General features: G+C 40.8%; 1 protein-coding gene across 1 annotated transcript in view; it reads left to right on the top strand.

The window, feature by feature from the left end:
* Nucleotides 1-17,695, top strand: part of ADGRG7 (adhesion G protein-coupled receptor G7) — a 92,757-nt gene that overhangs the window by 24,085 nt on the left and 50,977 nt on the right. The window contains exons 6-9 of the mRNA XM_069065378.1: nt 4,445-4,527; nt 9,615-9,754; nt 9,882-9,989; nt 14,252-14,436. Coding sequence (XP_068921479.1) covers nt 4,445-4,527; nt 9,615-9,754; nt 9,882-9,989; nt 14,252-14,436 — 516 coding nt within the window. The remainder of the gene's footprint in view (nt 1-4,444; nt 4,528-9,614; nt 9,755-9,881; nt 9,990-14,251; nt 14,437-17,695) is intronic.

The raw sequence follows: 17,695 nt of genomic DNA, 5'->3' as shown, positions 1-17,695 counted from the left end.
CCCCTTAGGACTCTACAAACAAAAATATAGCCCACATCTTGTTCCATGATCTAGGACTGTCACTGAAAATGTGTTTTTATTTTGCTAAACATTTGACTTGCCCCAAAAGTTTTCCTCTTTGCCTTAACTATCAGAAAACAAAGCATCAAATATATTGCCCAGATACCAAAATCTCAATTCCAGAACCTAAAAGCAGTCCTCTTTCACGTGGCCTCTGAAGACCCTTTCTGATTCCCCCAGGTATCAGCATTCTCTGCCTTTCGAAGCTGCTCTCTCTTAATTACTATTATATGAGTTTGGGTGTATGCATATAGTCAGTCAGTCAACAAATATTTAACTACTTACTATGTGCCAGGTAATGAATTAAGTGCTGGGGTACAAAGAAAGGCAAAAGACAGTTCCCTGGTCTTGAGAAGCTCAGTCTAATAGGGGAGACAGCACACCATCGACTATGTAAAAGGAGGAGATATACAAGACAAATAGGAAATACTCAACAGGAGTAAGGTCCTGGAATTAAGGGGGAGCTGAAAGTGTTTCCTATAGAAGCCTAGATTTGATATGGAACTGTACAGAGCCTGGGAAGTCAGGAAGGAGAGAAGAGGAGGGAGAAAGTAAACTAGGCATAGGGAACAGCGAATCAAAATGCCGGATTCCAGAGGTGGAGTGTCTCATTCAAGGGATAGGTAACATCATCGGATGGCAGAATATGTGGCAGCAGGATAGGGATGTGAAGTGTTAGAAAACTGAAAAGGAAGGATTTTATTTAGTCTAGATGTGCTAAAAAGCCATTGGGCTTCCTATGTTTTTACATAGTATATGTGTATATATAGCTTGCTATAGAACTTTAAGGTTTGCCAGATGCTTTGCAAATATCTCATTTGATCCTCAAAACAACTGGGGGAGTTAAATGCTGTTATTATCTCCATTTTATAGATGAGGAGACTGAGGAAGAGAAAGTTTAAGTGATTTGCCCAGGGTCACACAGCTAGTTAAGTGTCCGAGGCTGGAGTTGAACTCATGTCTTCTTGACTCCAGGTCTAGTTTCTATTCACTGTCAGACCTGGTTGCCTACATACAGTTAGATAGATGATAGATGATAGTTGATATATAGCATATATGTTTATATTTGTATATATGCATGTATGTGTATATGAATGTCCTTAGATAATTACCAACCTTCCCCCCTTCATATATCTTCTGAAGGAGTCTATAAATTGTGACTGACCAGATGACAGAAAGGTGAAGGGCTCATGGCAGATTTAGGAAAAAAAATATATATATATATATATACACACATATGTATGTATATATGTATATATGTAGAGAGAGAGAGAGGACATGGCTAATGTGGAAATCTGTTTTGCTTAACTATACATGTTGGAACAGGTGTTGTTTTTCTTGTTTATTTTTCTTTGAGAGGAGAATAGAAAGAAGGAACTTTGTAAAAATAAAATGAAATTTAATTTTAAAAACAAAGAAATTGTAAGTTCCTTGAAGATAGAGTCTGTTTCGCTGAATTTGGGCTTTGTGCCCTCATTGCCTAATGGCAGCTAAGTGGTGCAGTGGATAGAGTGCCAGGCCTAAAGTCAGGAAAACTCATCTTCCTGAGTTCAAATTTGCCCTCAGACACTTCCTGGCTGTGTGATCCTGGACAAGTCACTTAATCCTGTTTGCCTTAGTTTCCTCATCTGTAAAATCTGAAGGAAATGTTGAACTACTCCAGTGCCTTTGCTATGAAAATCTCTAATAGGGTCATGAAGAGTCAGACATGACTGAACAACAACAAATTCCCATTGTCTAGAGCACAGTAGGTGATTAATAAGTACTTATTGAATGATGCAATTATTTTAAAATAAATTTTTACTGATATCTTCTATTTCTTACATAATCATAAGTATCCTAAATATCCCTTCTCTTCCCGGAGAAGCATTCCATATAACAAACAATAATTTTTAGAGAGGAAAAAACATCAGCACAACATGTGCAATGTGTGTTTACATCTAAAATTATGAGAGTTAGGTTTATGTTTTCTTCTATCTGTCTCTAGTAGTGTTTTCTTCAAGTTATAATTTTTTCTTCTTTTGCTGTAAACACAGTATTGTGTTCCTTCAGTTACTTTATATTAATCTTTCTTAAGGTGGCCCTCTTCCCATTGGCTGTCTTCCCCACAACTCTTTCCTTTGGGCTTTTGCTTATAAGTTTCTTTTTCTCTCTTTCTTTCATCTGGTCATATAATCTCCCCCTTCCTGTTTTCTTCTCAGTTAAGTAGATTCCCCTTTCCTCTTCTCCCCTTCAATTAATTCTGTTTATTAGTTTTTAAATTTCATTTATTTTTTTGCTCCTCTTTCCACAAAGGATTTGTCTCATTGTCTTCATTATCTATTCCCTCTATCTACTTTAGATGCTTGTTCTCTGATTGATGACTCCTGTAATTACCTGGTCTCTTTTTCTCCTCTGTATTCCTCATGCTATCAAATCTTCCAAGAGATCCATTCTTAGTTCTCCATTCTAGGAGATTTCTGCTACTGCCTTGTAAAGATTGACCAGTAGATTACTCTTTTCCGTTGTACTTCACTCCCAGAATATCACCAATTATTGCAGGTGTTAAAGAAGACACTGCCCCATGGTAGGGCCCCATCCCCTACCACATCCCTGATTATGCAGCCCACCAATCATCTGGACCCTCCCCTAGTGTACTGTAACACCAAGGAAAGGCAACTTCCCAAGGTTCAAAATACCAGCATAGGTGCTCTCCATTTTATTCAGTGACAAACCAAGAACAGAGAAGGTCAAAACATGACATCATTCAAAATACAGCATTTACTAAGCGTGATTAAATAATCTCCAAGTACTACCCCACCCCAGGACCTTCCAATCATTCAATCAATTACAAAGTCCCTGGTCTAAATACTTCTCCACCCCTAGGCTATACCTTCATTTGTCAATCACAGAGCACAAAAAGGTCAAAAGTTCCCCACCCCTGGATCTCAATTGAATCTACCCCAGAGTTACATCAAGTTTAAACACAGCACTTAATACCCAAATGGAGGTCTTTTCTTCATCTTGACACGAGGCAAGTTCTCAGCAATCTTAGTTCCTGGGGAGACAAGGCTTAGCAAGGCCACAAGATACATCGCCAGTCCCTTCATGAATTCATCCTCTGTCTGTAGAACAGTCCTAGAACCCCTGAAAACATTAGCAAAACCCTCTCCCAGGATTTCTGTAAACATACAACAAGAAAATCCTTCTTCAGGGCTTCTGAACCAACAGAAAGGTTCCCAGACCCCTGCAACAACAGCACTGTCCTTCACCAGTGGACAGTATTCACTCTCTGTCTGCAGGACAGTCTCAGGGCTTCTTAACCAAAAGCCAGGTTCCAGGACTTCTTCAACAACAGGACTGTCTTTCACCAGTGGACAAATCTGGCAAAACAACATCAAAACAGACAGACAAAATACCAGCAAAACAGCCATGTCTCCTCAGTCCTTGGCAGCTCAGGGGGGCAGGTCTCAAAAGTCCAGGGCAATTCAAAGCGGCCACCAGCAATTCTCTCAGTCTCTCTCTGCCTCCACGAGGTGCTGCTTCCAAAAAAGTTCTTCTGCCTCTCTCTTGTCTCTCCAAATCTATGTCACCAGCTCCTCCCAGTTCAGGACTCTCTTTTCACATCAACAAGTCCATCCCACAGGTGGGATTAACAAGCTCTGGGTTTTAACACAACCAATTTGAAAAACCAAGCCAATACAGGGGAATCTTTAAATGCCATTACTATCACACCTAGTTACCTTTATTTCCCTATTTGCTCCAAAATCTCCTCCTGGGTTCATTCTCTCCCACTTCCCCAAGTGCCAGTTGTCTCTAGGAATTCCAAACAACTCCCTTCTGAGATAGAATGAGCAGGTATTTCAAGACCCAAATTCCCCAGGCCACATCCAATGCAAGGTCTCCATTTCCCTTTACAGATCATTCCTCTTCACCCACCGGAGCATCCATCAGTTGAATACCCTTCCACCTCCAAAGCAAAGAAGTTTCTTACCCTTTCTTATCTCTTCCAAACCTCTCCCCTTCTCCTTACTCTTGCTCCCAAAGGTTCTTCTCTTTCTGAAACCACAGAGGTCACTTCCCCTCAATACTAGCCCTTGATTTGACCCTGGTGTATCACATATTTCCCTCTCCCTCTTTTGTGTACCCTTCCACATTGTGTTTTGCCCCACAAAACAAAACAAAACAAAAAAAAGCAAAAAAGCCCATTGATTCTCCTGTGAGCAGAGTGGTGCCAGGTTCTGTCCACAATGCTTCCTCTCTGCCTCTTTACTTTTATTTCTACCAGATTTCTACATTCACATCTGTTTTCTTGTATAAATTTAGAAAGAAGTTTCTTAGTCTCTCTAATGCTCATTCATTGACCAACTGATTCTCTGAACTTTTGAGTCTTTCTCTTTATCAGGCAAAGAAAATTGCAGTATCCACAGTAAGCCAACTTCTAGATACCAGAGAAGATGTTTTCCAAAATGCTAGCAGCTTCGGAAGGTAAGCATAGTTACAATTTAGAAACAAAACACAATGGAGCATAATTCATTCATCTATCTGTTGCCAATATTAAAACATTGACAGAGGTTGCTTTATTTTCCCCATAGATTCATAAACTTGACCGGAGTAGTGAACTACAGATTAGAAGCTTTGGTTTCCGATTGATTATCTGTTGTGTCCAATTGGCTTTGGGGCCCAGAGGAGCAAACTTATGTGCTGATAGAGGCAAACATAGTCCTTGTAGCTCTGGTGGTCTAGAGATTATGTAAACTGCTTGTGGTCCTGACCTTGCAAATTCTACTAGACTTGCCCAACTAGAAGGACTAAAGACTAGAGAGGAATGACCCCACCCCATTTTTTATTCCCCACTTTGTTGCCATGACAACAGCATTACATCTAGATCTGGAAGAGACCTCAGAAACCATCTTAACCAAATCCTGCATTTTACAGATGTGGAAACTAAAGTCCCCCCAGGTGGCTTTCCCAAGGTCACACACATAGTCAGCATCAGGAATGTGGTTTGAACCCAGTTCCTTTGACTTTAAATCCAGTTTCTTTTCATTATGCTGTGTTGCCTCCTAGGCAAATCATTCATTATAGTGGTGTTGATTAATCTGCAAGGTATTCCCCTTCCTCCCAGCTCCCTCATCTCAAACTTCAGGCCCCTGTACTGACCTTATGTTAGAGCTATGTTCAGCACTTGGAAAAATCCCTAGGCTAATATGAAAAGGTACGATTCCTCCCCTATTTCTTCTGGATAATTGATTGGTACATACATAAATCAATAGTCCTGAATGTATAGGATCATAGGATTATGGATTTATGCCTGGAAGGGAACTTCAAGGTATGTATCAGCTACATAACAGAATATAACTCCATATAGGGGATACCCATAAAATCATAGGATCATAGACATAGAGCTGGAAGAGACCCCCCCTAACTACATGGAAAGATGATATTTGTAACTCATGAGACCTTTTTCAGTATGAAGGGATGATATCTAAAAAATGAAATTAAGGGGTGAGAGAGGAATATATTGGGAGAAGGAAAAAAGAGAGAGCTAGAATGGGGTATATTATCTCACATAAAAGAGGCAAATGGAGTGGAAGAGGAGAGAGGTGAGAGGGAATGAGTGAACCTTACTCTCATGGCATCTGGCTTAAGGAGGGAATAACATACACACTCAATTGGGTATTTTACCCTACAGGAAAATAGAGGGAAAGGGAATAAGAGGGGGGATGATAGAAGGGAGGGCAGTTTGGGATAGGGAGTAGTCGGAAGCCAACACTTTTGAAAAGGGACAGAGTCAAAGCAGAGAACAGAATAAATGGGGGGCAGGATAGGGTGGAGAGAAATATAATTAGTCTTTTACAACATGCCTACTATGGAAGTGTTTTGTATAACTACACTTGTATAACCTACATTGAATTGCTTGTTTTCTCAATGAGGGTGGGTGGGGAGGGAAGAAGGGAGAGAATTTGGAATTCAAAGTTTTAAAAACAAATGTTAAAAATTATTTTTATGGGGCGGTCAGGTAGCATAGCAAGTAAGAGCACCGGCTCCAGTGTTGGGATGACCTGGAGATCGAATCCTGGGCTCAGACACTTAGCACCCACGCAGAAACACCTGGCCATGTAACCTTGAGCAAGTTACTTAACCCCTATTGTTTTAAAAAAATATATATTTTTAATATGCAGCTAGGAAATATGATGTCCAGGCAATGGGGTATAGAAATCTATTTTGCCCTGCAAGAAAGTGAGGGGGAGGGGGATAGGTGGGTTGGGGTGATAGAGGGGAGGGCAGACTGGGGGAAGGGGTGATCAGAATGCATGCCATCTTGGGGTAGGAGGGAAGGGAGAGATGGGGAGAAAATCTGGAACTGAAAATCTTGTGTAAATGAAGGTTGAAGACTAAAATAAATTAATTAATAAAAAAAGAAAAGGAAGAGACACCCTAGTCAAAACCACAGTAGAATACAGCATGACATTAGGGACAAAGTGCCCAGTAGACAATAATATTCTAAGAAAAAAAATACAAATCTCCATCTACAATTCCAAGCAAATATTCAGTTAATAAGTCTGTCTCTGGCTTAAGTATGTGACCTAGCTATACATGTCCTTAGCTGGTACATGACATCTCTATACTTTGAGATAGTGTCTAAATTTTAAGCCACACTATGCAGTCCACCACAGAATCTCTGCAACTTTTCATCTTTATTGTGTTCATCTATTGTTGTACTGCCATCCCTTTGAATAATTCAATCAGCAGTGTTTTATGGCAAAATCACCCGAGAAGATATTGTGTTATTTTGGAGGATTGGGTGAAAAAGTTGGGAAGGAGAAGGAAAATGTGAGGTCTTCTTCCCTTCCCCCTGAATCCCACCCTCTCTTCTTCACAGAGAATATGGATATATGAAGGAGCCCAGGTAAACAGGGAGAAAGTGTTGATGTAGAGAAAAAACTAGCAGATAGCACTATCATCCTTAGTTTGACTAAGGTGAAGGGGACATTGCTGACTATGAAGGTTCTAAGTTCAAGAATAGTGGGAACGCTTATTGGAGCCACAAAATTGTAGTGAAAAATTATTCAGGTGATAGAAAAGGATAAGTAAGGGATGCTTTATGCTTCTAACAGGTGGTGGGATGATAAAATCTCTGTAGAGTGGACTGGGGTCCTTTCAGCCATATGGGTTTGATTTGTATTGATGCCTCACAGACTCAGCCCAGTGTAGTGCTCCCTACAAGAAGCTACATTCTTTGTCTGGAATTGGTAGAACCAAATCTTGTACAACACACATTACCCAATGATTCAGCACTTGGGTGCTATCCAAAACTGAAAGACAAAGAAATTCTACCGGCCAAGTTGAGGCAGAGGGTAAATTTAACACCATGAGAGACCCTTTGTTCAACCTGCTTTTCCATATAAAACTCTTCCACAAAATTCCCTGTCTTCTGCACAATGTCCAACAGTAGAAACTGGGAACTTGGGGGGTGCCATCTCACATTTTGCTTCATCCAAAATCACTTCCTGGCATACAAAGCTATACTCTCGCCACCCCTTGGGTTCAGCACTGGTTCTTAAATGTTACATGTGGGGAATTGATCTAATAATAAGAGGGCCATTTCTAGGTCCAGAGAGACTGTTTGATTGGAGAGTGACAGAGCAGAGGTGAAATGTGATGTATTCCATCAGCAGTATTGCACAACTCTTCAAGGCTCTGATGAAGTTTGAAATATTAGTAACTAATATTTATATAGTGCTGGGAACTAATATATATATATATATATATTATTTAGAAGGGAATTTGAACTCTGGAATTCCCTAACTCCTTCAGTATTCTATCCACTGTGCCATCTAGAAACCTTAAATAATTATAATTGTTTGTTATATAACTGTTTACATGTTATAATTTATAAATTTGATTGCTGAATCAATGTCAATCCTGTTAACATGAACATTAAGATTATTGTGTAGTTAACATTTTTTTTGGGAGGGGAGAAAGGCAGGCAATTGGGGTTAAGTGTCTTGCTCAAGGTCACACAGCTAGTAAGTGTTAAGTGTCTGAGGTAGGATTTGAACTCAGGTCCTCCTGACTCCAGGGCCAGTGCTCTATTCACAGCGCCATCTAGCCACCCTGACATAGTTAGCATACTTTCATTCAGTGTAGGAACAACAACAGCAGCAATAATACCTAGCATTTCTATAGTATATTAAGATTTGCAAAGCATTTTACAATTATTATCTTATTTGATCTCCAGAACAACCATGTGAGGTAGCCGCTATTATGATCCCCATTTTTCAAAGAAGCAAAGTGAGGGAGAAAGTGGTCAAATGATTTGCCCAGAGTCACCTAGCTAGTAAGTTCTTCCTGCTTCCAGGTCCAGGACTGTACCCTATCTGACTAAAAGCTTGCTCTTTCTTGTCGGGGATGTATACAAGATTAGCACAAATCTTTCCCCACTGCTAGAAACACAATGTTAAAAGTCCAGGGTCTTTCATCCCAAGATGCCTATACAGTCAGTGATACTCCTCCATGTCTTTCTTTTCAGCCACAGCTCAGTCTTCCCTTTGGTCCTCAGAAGTATACGGGAAATGTGTTTGCAAGGCACCTTCCAAATCCATACATCATTCAGTCTCTTCTCTCTCCTATTTCTGAAGCACCTTCTTTTTTTTATACAAATTTCTTAGGGCAGGACCCAGTCTCTCATACAATAGATTTGATTGATTCAAGGAGATATGCCACCTCAGTTCACACTCATTTCTGATTGTTTGATTCAATAGAAAAATGTTCTCTCCTAGATAAGGCACCAAAGCCAAAATGGGGGTGGTTCAACATCATCCTTAGAATAATACTTACATGGGTGGCTAGGTGGTATAATGAATAGAGCACCAGCCCTGGAGTCAGGAGGACCTCAGTTCAAATCCAGCCTCAGACATTTAACACTTACTAGCTGTGTGACCTTGGGCAAGTCACTTAACCCCAATTGCCCTGCCCTCCACCCTCCAAAAAGGAGAATAAAATAGTACTTATGATATTCTATACCAATAGCTCCCCCATTCAGTATTGAAGAGAGGGGGTGTACATTTGAATCTCTTTTTCTTAGGTCAAATTTGGTCATTATAATTATACAGTGCTCAGGGATTTTGTTTTGTTTGTTTATTCGGTTATTTCTCCTTACTTTGTGATTGTCATTGGGTGTATAATTTTCCTGGTTCTGGTAATTTCACTCTCTAATAGTTCACATAAATCTTTCCATGCTTCTCTGGATTTTTCATATCTGTTGCTTCTCACAGTACAATTATAGTTTATTATATTCATGTACCACATTTTCTTCAGCTATTCACCAATCTATGGGCATTAACTTTGTTTTATAGTTCTACCATAAAAAAGTGGTGCTGAGAATATTCTGTTTTGTGAAATCTTTTTTTTTTCTTTGACCCCCTTGGCATATCTATTTAGCAGTGGGATCTCTGGGTCAAAAAGGCTATGGACATATCCCCAGTATATTTCTATGAACTTTGGAGGAAAAGTCACATGTATAATTTTGTGAGGAGATCTAAAGAATATTCTTTCTTCCATCAATGCAGCCTCACTACAGAATTGGAGACTTATTCCTTGTCTTTGAAAAATGACTCTCTATTCCGTCCAAACATCATCATCCAGTCTGTTGAACTTGCTGTGGAAAATACTCCACAGCCTGAAAGTGTTCTTTTTTCTGTCCAAAGAGGTGAGTGATTTTTCTTTACTTACCAACACTAACATCATTTATCAAAATGCTTGTCAACAACAGTGACTTATTTTCCCTTTATTAATTTTTTTTGGGTGGTGGATGGGATGTCTTTCTTTTTCCATAGGAGCTAGTGACATTCTGGATTCATACCAAACATATATAGAGATAAATGAGAATGAGCTGAAACCAGAGGACAGAACAGAACTGCAGATCCTAATCAATAACACACAAAGTAGGTCTTTGACTCTTCCTTTTTTAAAAAAAAATAAAGTTACCTGAATTATGTTGAGAACAAAAAGCCTTATCTTGAGGATGATATAACGCTTCTTAGCCCACTGAGTAATTTGTGATTGAGCATGACCAAGTTCTGAAATATTTTGGAAATGAGAGTTTTCAAAATTCTGAGGCCCAGAGAAATGATTTCCATTGATTTTTCTAACTTTTGAACAATTTCAAAAGAATGGCAAGACAAGAAAAAGAAAGATATAATAAAGAAAATCAAACCATAGGATCTACTCTACTTTCATCTCAAAAGGTAGCTAATACAGACATAGATAGATTATAGGTAGAAAGAAGGAAAGAATGAAGGTAAAAAGGGAGGGAAGAAAGGAGGAAGGAAGGGGAAGGAAGAAAGGAAAGAAGAAAAAGAAGGGAAAAGAAGGAAGGGAAAGGAAGGGAAAGAAAAGGAAGGAGGAAGAAAGGAGGGAGGTAGCAAAGAAGGGAAGGAGGAGGGAAGGGAAGGAAAAGAACAAAGGGAGGAAGGGAGGAAGAAAGGACAGAATAGAGAGAAAGAATAAGGAAGGCTAGAAAGAAGGGAGGAAGAGAAGGGAGGGAGGAAGGAAGGAAGGGAAGAAGGGAAAGAAGGAAGAAGGAAGAAAGGAAGAGAAGAAGGGAAGAAGGGAAGGAGGAAGGAAGGAAGAAAGGAAGGAAAGAAGGAAGGAAAAAAGGAAGAAAGGAGGGAAGGAAGGATGAAGGGTATTTATTTAGCATTTACTATGTCTAGGCTTTATGCTACAAGTTAGGGATACTAAAACAAGACAGTCTCTACCCTCCAAGAGTTTCCATTCTTAATGGGGAAAAGCTATATGTGTAGGAGCTCTGGAAAGTGGGAAGCAAGCTAGGGGAGGAAGAAGGGTAGCCAACACTTGCAGATAAATTTTAAAATCATAAATTTGAAATAAAATGAAAGATCCACCAAATGTTTGTTGGCTAACAGTGACATGACTCCTCATTATGTAGGTGGCCTTCAATTCTCTTCTGTTTTGGGGGTGACCTCTTTACTCTGCTGTCACCCTATTTAGGGTCCTTATGCTTCTCTGCTTGATGTCCAAGCTTATTGTTGCCTTAGGCTGTCTGTACCTTCCAAAATGTCCAAGATGAAAATTAATTGACCCGATTAACTAATCTGTTTTGACATGAAAATATGAAAGGCCTAGAAGCAAAGCCTGACCAGCAAGCTGGCAGCTTTCCTCTCCCCCAGGAAATGTGCATTTTAACTGTGTTTTTCTGAAGACCTCATCCTCTGTCTTTGTTATGCAATCCAAAGAAGTATCTCCAATAGTGAGACTCTTATGGTAGATGGGAAGCAGTTAGGTGGTACAGTGGGTAGAGCACCAGGCCTGGAGTCAGGAATACTCTTCTTCCTACGTTCAAATTCAACCTTAGGCACTTACTAGCTGTGTGACCCTGCATAAGTAACTTAACCCTATTTGCCTCAGTTTTCTCATCTGTAAAATGAGCTGGAGAAGAAAATGGAAAACCACTTCAATATCTCTGAGAAGAGAACCCCAGATGGGGTCACTAAGAATTGGACACAACTGAAATGATGGAATAACAAGTATGGCAGATGGGAAGATTAGGTAATAACAAGGCAGGTTGACTGGAGAGGGACATACTTTGGAACCCTTTAAATTCTACTGTGTAAATAGTCCCCTGTTCTGAAGTAGAAAGAACACTGGATTTAAAGTCACAAGTACTAGGTTCAAATAATGGTTCTGCTACTTTCTACCTGTGGGACTTAAACCAGTCACTTCTTGGTTCTCAGTTCCCTAATATGAGCAGCAAATCACATTTGTATAATGCTTTAAAGGTTATAAAGTGATACAACACAGCTTTATTTGATTCTCACAACTATGAGAAGCAGATCCTATAGGTAGTAAGTATTTCCATTGTATAGATGAGGAAACCTGTTTTCTGGCAGTGAACACCCTGTTGCTTCTGGGGAAACTGTCTCTGAGCCCTGAGGAATATGAGTTTGCTGCCCTGAACCTCCCCACAGACATAATTAGCAACTTTCTTTGCCATCTTCAGCTGGATTAATGCCTGGGTCCTGCCCAGCCACTCACCCCTTCCTTCCTTCTCTGTTTTCTCCTTCCCACTTTCCTTCTAACTCCCTCCCAACTCCTTTCCCTTCTCTTTTCCCACTCTAATCTCTCTTCCTTCTTCCCTTCTCTTTTCTCTCTCTTCTCAAGTCTGGGTGCTGGGGCCTCATGGGCAAGGGACAAGGGAGTCTGTGCTCTTCTCCTTTCTCTTCCCTTGGGCTGAGGCCAAGGTGCAGGGAGCCCCCTGCCCCCATATATAATTGTGCATATATCAATGTTCAAGCCATAGCCGAGACTCTGGTGGCCCTGTCCATGTACCCAGCATGGCCTTACCCAACTCCAGAACTTGAGGGAAAGGGACTGACTAAGCCAGGCTCCCTCTCTGCTTATCATGCTGCATGGACCCTGCCCTCTAACCCTGCCTATTCCCTAAACTGGGGGCAGATTTCAGGCTTCAGGGAAGAGGAATGAGCCCAAGGTCTGAGGGTACACATCTTCCCTCAGCGCTCCCATCCATTCACCCCTTCAGCGTGGCCCACAGCAGCCCCCTTCCTACTCCCTTATCCGCCTGCCTTCCTTTGGGAGAGGGAATGCCCTCCCCCCCCCCCCACACTGATCATCTAGGGGAGGAGATGGATACTAGATGTGTTTCAACCGTCCAGCTTTTGTCAATAGTTCTAATAAATAAGAAAAAAGGGGGGACAGTTCAAATCCAACCTCAGATGCTTCCTAGCTGTGTGATCTTAGGCAAGTCACTTAATCTATTTGCCTCAGTTTCCTCATCTATAAAATGGAGATAATGCCACGTACCTCCCAGGATTGTTGTGGGGATCAAATGAGATAACAATTGTAAAGTTCTTTGCAAACCTGAAGGTGATAGATAAATGCCATCTGTTATTACTCTTCCATGTGGCAACTCTTCAAATATTTGGAGGCACCTTTCCTATCCTCCTCTTCCTCCCTCTCAATCTTTTCTTATACTTGGTTTCTTTAATTTTCACCTGGCATTCTCACCTTCGTATGATTACACTTCAGCTTCATCATGTTCTTTGATGGCTCAGGTAGAAATGTGCCATTAATAAGTTTCAAGAATTGTCTCAAAGTTTCTGCCCCACTCCATCTGAAAAAGATCAGGAGTTCATTGTGCGAATAATTTTTATGTGAGTGGTTTGACTAACAGCAGGTTACAATTTCCTGATGACATCATTTCTGTAAATGAGTGAGCCCAATATTGACAATCTGACCATCCATGACTATTCCATGTTATTCAAACATCTTGCATTCATGCAGTGCTTCAATGACCACATGAGCGTTTGGAAAAGTGCCTTACCCTTTCTTATTATCTTTTAGAATTATATATATATATATATATATATATATATATATGTATGTATACTTTGTCCATTTACAATTTTAAGGGTCCTCAAGTTTTTTGTTTTGTTTTAAAAAGGCATATTACAGGGGTGGCTAGGTGGTGCAGTGAATAGAGCACCAGCCCTGGAGTCAGGAGGACCTGAGTTCAAATCCGGCCTCAGACACTTAACACTAGCCGTGTGACCTTGGCCAAGTCACTTAACCCCAATTGCTCTGCCCTCCCCCCTCCAAAAAGCAAAAGCAAAAACAAACAAAAAAGGCATATTACAGAGAGACTATAATTTCAGTGTCTTTTCACATTATTCTTTTATTTTGGGGGAGGGGAGGGGCAATGGGGTTTAAGCAACTTGCCCAGGGTCACACAGCTAGTAATTGTCTGAGGCCACATTTGAACTCAGGTCCCCTTGACTCCAGGGCTGGTGTGCTATGCCCTGTGCTACCTAGCTTCTAATTTTCACCTTATTCTTGAAATTTTTTATTTACTTTGACCTTTGCTGTAAGCAGTCAATGATCTGGCCACACATAACTAATTCTGAGGGGAGGGAAAGCTATGCTTGTAACTGGTTCTTTTCCTATATGTTGACATAGTTCCCTTTTTTTAAAAAGTAAGATGATGGCATTCAATGTTTGCTATCTCCAGGGCCTTCCAACTCATTTTTGAAAAGGTAATCATCATGTATAGGAACGAGGGTTCTGAGTAGTCCATAAATTTGGCAATGGTAGCTTTCATTTCTTTATCTTCCTTTGTGTCCACTTTCACATTGATCTCATGCATATTTTAATTTCTTCTTATCTACAGGCACCAACAGGAAATTTGGCTTTGTTCTGTATCAGAATAGCAAATTTTTCCAGTCAAACACATTCACCATCAGGTCAAATTTTAGTCAAAGAGTTGTCTCATGCAAAGTTTCCAATGATGATACTAATCATTCAATGGGGAAGGAAGTTACAAATGTTTCTGTTGAAATGATCTTTAAACCAAAGGTGAGTTTTCCTGTAAGTCATAATAACAATTTGGGTCACTTGAAATTTAAGTCAGGGATAACACAAGTATTTAAAATTCAAGGGAACTTTTCTCTTCCAGGCTAAGGAAGATGAGACAAGGAGCTAGTTCCTTTTATAGGAAGGAAGGAAGGAAGGAAGGAAGGAAGGAAGGAAGGAAGGAAGGAAAGAAGGAAGGAAAAGGAAGGAAGAAAAATAAGGGAGGAAGGAAGGAAAAAGAAAAGAGGAAGGAATGAAAGAATGAAGGAAGGAAGAGAGGAAGGAAGAAAGGAAGGGAGAGAGGGAGGAAGGAAGGAAGGGAGGGAATAATGGAGGGAAGAAGGAGGGGAGGGAGGGAGGGAAAGAGGGAGGGAAGGCAGGCTTTTAGGCAGCTAGGTGCAGCAGTGGAGAGAGAGCATTGGACCTGGCATCAGGAAGATATGGATTTAAATGTAGCCTCAGAGAGTACTAGCTGTGTGATCCTAGGTAAGTCACATAATCTCTCTGTGCCTCAGATTTTTCACTTGTAAAATGGGGATAATAATACCACCTATCTCAACCCCTAAGGCTGTTGTGAAGATAAGATAGGATATCTGTCAATCATTTTGTAAACCTTAAGCCTCTATAGCTATTATTAATATTAAATAAGAATTACCACTACCACTATTCTTGCTGCCTCTGTTGGTGTTGTTATTCAGTTATTTCCATTGTGTCTGACTCTTTGGGACCCCTTTGAGATTTTCTTGGCAAAGATACCGGAGTGCTTTTCCATTTCCCTCCTTCAGCTTATTTTACAGACGTGAAACTGAGGCAAACAGAGTTAAAGCGACTTACTTGCCCAGGGTCACATAGCTAGGAAGTGTCTGAGGCCTGATTTGAACTCGGGTCTCCTTGACTTCAGGCCTGGCTCTGTATTCCCTGCACCACCTAGCTGCTCACCACCACCACTACTACTACTACTGCTAACTTAGCACTTAGTAAAATCAGAGCAGGCTTCTTGGCCATTTGAAAGGGCTTGAAGGATATGTAATATTTCAAAGGAATGTGACACCCTCAACACTTCAGGCATGGAGAAGAGCACAGACAAAAGTATTGTGACATGAGAGGTCAGTGGGGAGAGGTGGGCGGAGTCAATAAGCATTTACTGAGCCCTTACAGTGAGCCAGTCATTGCTAAGTGCTGAAGACCCTGCCCTCATGGAACTCACATTCTAATGAGGGAGACCAGGGGCCAGGCACCAGGAAAGATCAGTCTCCTATGGAAAATGAGATGTGAGCTAAGTCCTGAAGGAACCCAGGAAAGCTAAGAGGTAGAGTTGGGTGGCCAAGCATTCAAGGCACCAGAGACAGTCTGTGCAAAGGCCTGGAGTCAGGAAAGGGGGTGGGGCTGTGTGAGCCAGTGTAACTCAGTCCCAGAGTATGTGGAGGGGAAGAAAGCATAAGAAGACCAGAAAGGTATAACAAGACAAGCTTGTAAAGACCTTTAAAAGCCAAACAGAGGATTTTGTATCTGATGTTGCAGGTAATATGGAACAACTAGAGTTTATTTAGTAAGGGGGGGGGCAGATGGGGGACTTTGGAAAATCATTTTGGTATTTAGGAGCCAGAGCTGATACCATAGTTAAATATTCAGTATGTGCATTTATACCTCAGGTATTGGCAAACATTGATGAACCAAGGCTTGATTTATTATATTATTGATTGTTTAAATGAAAAAGTGATGGAGAAAATATTAATAATGAAGCTTAAACTTAAAAATAATATGTCATGAGCACTATTGTTGTTGCTGTTGGGGAGCCCATTGTTAAATATTTACCAACACACCCCTGTTGACAGCTGAATGGAGAATGAATTGGAGTAGGGATAGACAAGTCTGGGAGGCTAATTATAAGGCTATTGCAGTAGTTTGGGTGAGAGGTAGTATGGCCCTTTGGCAGGGGGGTAACTGTGTGAGTGAAGAGAAGGGGACATAGAGGTGAAATGTTATTAAAGTAAAATCAATGAGATCTGAGAGCAAGTTGGATATAAGGAGGTGAATGTAACTGAAAATTCAGGGATGGCATCAAGCCTAGAGAATGGTGATGTCAATAGTAATAGGAAAATTAGGAAGAGGAGTAAATATGGGAGGAACATAAAGTACCCGGGGGGGGGGGGATATGGGACAAGACTGGAAAAGTAGGAAGGGGTCAAATTGTAGAGGGCCTTGAATGCCAGACAAAGTGATTATAATGGTACTCAGGAAGAATAGGGAGCCACTGAATACTTTGGGGAAAGGGCACTGGGAGCTAGGAAGGTGTTAGAAGTGATTTACCATTTCCTTCTCCAGTTCATTTTACAGATGAGGAAACAGAGGCAAACAGGGTTAAGTGACTTGCCCGGGGTCACACAGCTAATATGTGTCAGAGTCTAGATTTGAACTCAGAAGTCTTCCTTATTTCAGACCCTGCATTCTCCCCCCCTGTGTCCCCCAGCTGTCCCATTATTCTAGCAGAGGGAGGTAACACATAAAAAGGAGTGGTGACCAGGAAGAGGTGTTTTGATAGCATCCAATCCTGAGTTGGAGAGGGGGGTAGGTGGGGCAGAGGGAGGGTTTAATGGTTGTGGAGTAAGGTCCAGTAGGTATGAGTCCAGGATAGATGTGGTCAATGTTCACTAACCAGAAGTGCAAGGTCCCAGAGCTAGAGGGCAGGAGTAACATGACCAGAAAGGAAAAATGTATTCACAAACATAGAGGTAAATGAATAAGGAAGAATAAATAGCAAATACATAATTGGCTGCTGTTGATGAGAGGCAGCCAACAAGACAGGAGCTGGCAGTCTCCATCATATTTTCCCAATGTGTTGTGGGAAAATTTTCCACCTTTTCTCTTGAAGCTGGAAGTCAGAAGTACCCAAAGCGACTCAAGGCTCGAAGAGTCCTGAAGTAGCCTTGAAGCTCAAAGAGAACAGAAAAGGTCTGAAGAAGGCTGGATTTCTCTCATTCTCTATCACCTCTGCTCTACCTCTCACATAGGGCAAGGCATTCATCTCCATCCATGAGCATAGAGTTCCATACCAATAGGCTTTGGGACAGGGGTTACAAGCATATTAAAGTTGTAAATATTATTTTAAAATATCATTTAATTATTTTATAAATATTATCTGAAGCTAACAACAACCCTGTGGGGGTATATGCTATTATTATCCCCATTTTACAGATGTGGGAACTGAGGCAGGTTAAGAGACTTAACTTAGTATCACACAGTGAGCAAATGTCTAAGTCTG

The sequence above is a fragment of the Petaurus breviceps genome, unplaced genomic scaffold, assembly GCF_028583685.1.
Source record: "Petaurus breviceps papuanus isolate PSGF00001 unplaced genomic scaffold, PetGlider_PUasm1.0 90683, whole genome shotgun sequence".
NCBI classification, from domain to species: domain Eukaryota; kingdom Metazoa; phylum Chordata; class Mammalia; order Diprotodontia; family Petauridae; genus Petaurus; species Petaurus breviceps.
The sequence above is the reverse complement of the archived record's forward strand: the minus strand, read 5'-3'. Positions and strand labels throughout refer to the sequence as shown.